Source organism: Nestor notabilis, unplaced genomic scaffold (genome assembly GCF_000696875.1).
Source record: "Nestor notabilis isolate BGI_N333 unplaced genomic scaffold, ASM69687v1 scaffold314, whole genome shotgun sequence".
Classification (NCBI taxonomy): Eukaryota; Metazoa; Chordata; class Aves; order Psittaciformes; family Psittacidae; genus Nestor; species Nestor notabilis.
In genome coordinates, this window is record NW_009926631.1 from 825 (window position 1) to 4,999 (window position 4,175).

Below are 4,175 nucleotides of genomic sequence, written 5' to 3' on the forward strand. Positions count from 1 at the left end.
GCAGTGAAGACAGAGGCAAAGAAGTCATTAAGAACTTCAGCCTTCTCCAAATCCTGGTAACTTCTGGAGAAGGCCCATGTCGTCCCTAGTCTGTCTTTTATTTGCTACGTACCTATAGAAGCCTTTCCTGTTATCTTTCATGTCTCTTGCGAGATTTAATTCTAACTGGGCCTTAGCTTTTCTGACCTGGTCCCTAGCTTCCCAGACAACTTTCCTGTATTCTTCTCAGGATGCCTGTCCTTGCTTCCACTTTTTTTAAGCTTGTTTTTTCCCCCTAAGTTTCCTCAGCGGCTCCTGGCCCTACTGCTGCATTTTCTTCTAGTCGGGATGCAACACTGCTGAGCTTGTAGCAGGTGGTCCTTCAATATCAACCAGCAGTCTTGGGCCCCCCTGCCCTCTAGGACTATATCACATGGAACCTTACTAAGCAGGTTCCTGAAGAGGCCAAAGTCTGCTCTCTTGAAGTCCAGGGCAGTCAGCTTGTTGGACGCTTTTCTCACTGTTCTGAGGAACTCAAACTCGACCATCTCGTGGTCACTACAGCCAAGGCTGCCCTGGAGTGTCACTTTCCCAACCAACCCCTCCCTGTTGGTGAGCACGAGGTCAACCATGGCACCTCTTCTTGTTGGCTCTTCTATTACTTGCAAGAGGAAGTTGTCTGCCACACAATTGAGGAACCTCTTGGATTGCTTGTGCCGGGCTGTACCGTCTCTCCAGCAGGTGTCAGGATGGTTGAAGTCCCCCATGAGGACAAGGACCTGCGAACGTGGGGCTGTTCTATCTGTCCGTAGAGCGCTTCTCCATTAAAATATGTTTGAAGTTCTAGTTAAAGACGTTTGGCATATGTTGCTTATAATACATTAATTTGTGTTTATAAAGTGAGAGTTCAGAAATATTTTTATTACTTTTTGATCTGTTCTGATTATTCTAGTGAGGTGATTGCAGTACCATCTTTCATGGATGTGTAAGAGGATGAGTCCACTAGGAAGAAGTAAATGAAGAAAACCAATACAATACTGAACTAAACTGTAATTGAAAGCCCTGAGTTGTTTAGGTAGTAGTGTAAAAAGCAGGACTGAGTGAGTTATTTGGGTAAATTACTCTTACTGTTGTGTTCTTGTGCAGGCTGCTGCATTGCTGAAGTCCATCTCCAGTTCACACAGTCTTCCAGACCATGTGCTCCATGCTTTGAGACCAGGAGGACCTTGGTGTTCTGAAATGAAGATGGAGGCAGTGGGAAAAGCAGAAGAACTTGTTGATTCAGAAGTTCCACCGAAGACTTCTGAAAAGCAGGAGAATGCTCCAGATGAAGACGGACCTATAGAACTCGAGACACAAACTCAGAAAGACAACGTGCCCGCTGCAGCAGACTCTGCAGTGCTCTCCTCAATGCCTTGCTTACTGATGGAACTGAGACGAGACTCCTCAGAGTCTCAGCTGGCATCTACAGAGAGCGATAAGCCAACGGGTGGTCGAGTTTATGAGAGTGACTCTTCTAATCACTGCATGCTTTCCCCTTCTTCCAGTGGGCATTTGGCTGACTCAGATACATTATCTTCTACAGAAGAGAATGAGCCCTGTCAGGCTGAAGCTGTTGTAGAGGGAGACTCTTCTGCAGCATCTGGGGCTACAGTTGGGAGGAAATCCAGGCGATCCAGGTCCGAAAGTGAAACTTCAACAATGGCTGCCAAGAAAAACCGACAGTCTAGTGATAAGCAGAATGGTCGAGTTACCAAGGTAAAAGGTCATCGAAGCCAAAAGCACAAAGAAAGAATTCGGCTCTTGAGACAGAAACGGGAAGCAGCTGCTCGCAAGAAGTACAACCTGCTGCAGGACAGCAGTACCAGTGATAGTGACCTGACGTGTGACTCAAGCACAAGCTCATCAGAGGATGATGAAGAGGTTTCAGGAAGCAGCAAGACAATCACTGCAGAGATACCAGGTAGAGGATGTTTTTTAAACTGAACTGTAACGCATCTGCCATCGTTTCTCAGCTGTCATGCTAAGTTAGATGAGTGACACTTGAGAAAAACCAGAACTGCAGCTCTGTGTAAATTTGAAGACTGCAGTATATTAACAAGACATGAGCAAATTATAAAATCTGTTCGGAGGTTTCAGTGCACTTTTGCACTCCATCAAAGAATAGTAATGGTAAATTGGAGGAAAGACTATCTTTGAATTCTGGAATTTTCAGATCTTTTCCTTTGTAAGCCTCTATGGACTCTTATCAGTGCTGTCAAATCCCATTAGATGATGATAATCTAGTAAATACATTCTTAAGATAAGTGGCCAGCTTTGCTTTAATATATTAAGACCACAGCTCAGCAGCTGTATTAGAAATAACATGGCAAACCTCTTGCTGTGTCACAATAAGGCCCTGTTCACTGTTGCATTTGCCATTGCTTTCAGCTCTACATTTTAGTGCATGATAAACCTACTTACCCTTACTTAAAATTCTTGCAGATCACAGCTGGTCACCTATTTTAGGAGATAAACATGAATTTGTTTATGCAGGTACACAAGCTATATAGGATCATGGAATAGTTAGGGTTGGAAGGGACCTTAAGATCATCTAGTTCCAACCCCCCTTCCATGAGCAGGGACACCACACACCCAAATTTTTTAACATTTGAGACAAAGCTATTACTGTTTTCCTTTGACATAGGATCTTTAACGTCTATAGAAAGTTCTGTTTCTGACATATCCGTTTTAAGACTGGAGGCAGCAAGTTACAGGGCCTTCTCATGACTTTGTTAGCAAAAGAAAGATGAATCCTTTTTTCTTTCCTGAGTCTGTTACTAGCTCAAGTGCCATGGACAGGAGCTTGTGTGAATTATTCTTGCAGCATATTATATCATAGAACCATCATCATATGGCAATCAAAAATAAAATCACATAAAAAGAAACTTTTTGGCTTGCCAATTTTTACTGGGTTACATGCCTTTTTGCCTCTTGTGCTAGAAGTTTTGGGATTTTTTTGAGGTAAATATCAGTTTACATAGGGCAAGAACATTTAAAGGAAAACTGCAGTAATTACTCGTAAATTGCCGAACGGATGTTTGCTAGATGAATTATTTAAAATATTTGCAGCAGATTTTACAGATAACTGCATTTTAACTGACTTGTTTGTGGTGTATGGTTCTGGTGCCATGAGAAGTGGCATTTTTCCCACATACTGCTAGGAAGCAGGTTGCACAAAGGAAGTGAATGTTTATTATTAGAAAGTCTGGGAAAGGCATACTCCTCCTATAATTATTGTGTAGTAAACTTCTAATAGAGATCTAAATTGGTGAAAATAATTTTAGTAGTTTAACTTACAGCTTTCTTAGTTTTGTGCCTTTTTATTTACTATATTTACTCTTTGCTGGATAATGAAAGCCTGGTTTGAAGCCTGTCAAACAAGACTTATTTCACTGAGTTTTGGGACAGGTTCTTCCCCAGCCCTCAAAAAACTCAAACCATACACAGTAAGTCCCCCAGGTTATATTATTTTTTTAAGCTATAGAAGTACCTTGTGACCTGGAAAGGCACCACATGGTATTTTCAGATCTACTTACATTTTTGACTTCTATTGCATGGACCCAAAACCAGTGTAGGGTGCTTTTTCAGTGTCACTAAGGCTCTTTTGTGTTTAGAGCTCTTGATCTTAACTGTGAGATGCTTTCAGTGAAAAAATCCCATTGCAGTGCACTAACAAACTTGTTTATTCAGTGATGATGACACCAAGGCCCCAGTTTACCTGCAAAGCAAGATGTGGGAGTGCTTCATACCACACTACCTTTAAGACATTAAAACTTCTGAGCAGTCATTTTGGACTTAGGGGCAACGTGTACCTGCTGCATTGTGGTTTTCTTTTAAATAGAAACGACTTTGGTTTGTGGGAAACAGCCTCCAAGTACAAGAGAAAAGTAGAGATAAGGAGAAGGTTGGCCAAAAATGCATCCTGTCCTACTTGTGGGTTAATGAAACGTTGTGGTCTTAACAGATGCAGTGGAGCTGTTAGTCTTAGAAGGACTCTCAGCTCTCGGTTGCAGTCGTAGGTTCACATGCCATCTGTGATCCCTCTTCTTGGAACTGGCAAAGAGCTTAAGTTGAATTATCTTTTTTTTTTTTTTGACTAGAAAGCCACTTCAGTGCACTTAGCATTACACTGTGACTATCCTCAAAATTTAGGG

At 42.0% G+C, this 4,175-nt stretch overlaps 1 protein-coding gene across 1 annotated transcript in view; it reads left to right on the forward strand.

Annotated features, from left to right (window-relative positions):
* Nucleotides 1–1,125: 1,125 nt before the first annotated feature.
* LOC104405022 (uncharacterized protein C18orf25 homolog) overlaps nucleotides 1,126–4,175 on the forward strand; it is a 7,224-nt gene continuing 4,174 nt past the window's right edge. The window contains exon 1 of the mRNA XM_010013610.1: nucleotides 1,126–1,942. Within this exon, the coding sequence (XP_010011912.1) occupies nucleotides 1,219–1,942 (724 nt within the window). The 5' untranslated portion in view covers nucleotides 1,126–1,218. The remainder of the gene's footprint in view (nucleotides 1,943–4,175) is intronic.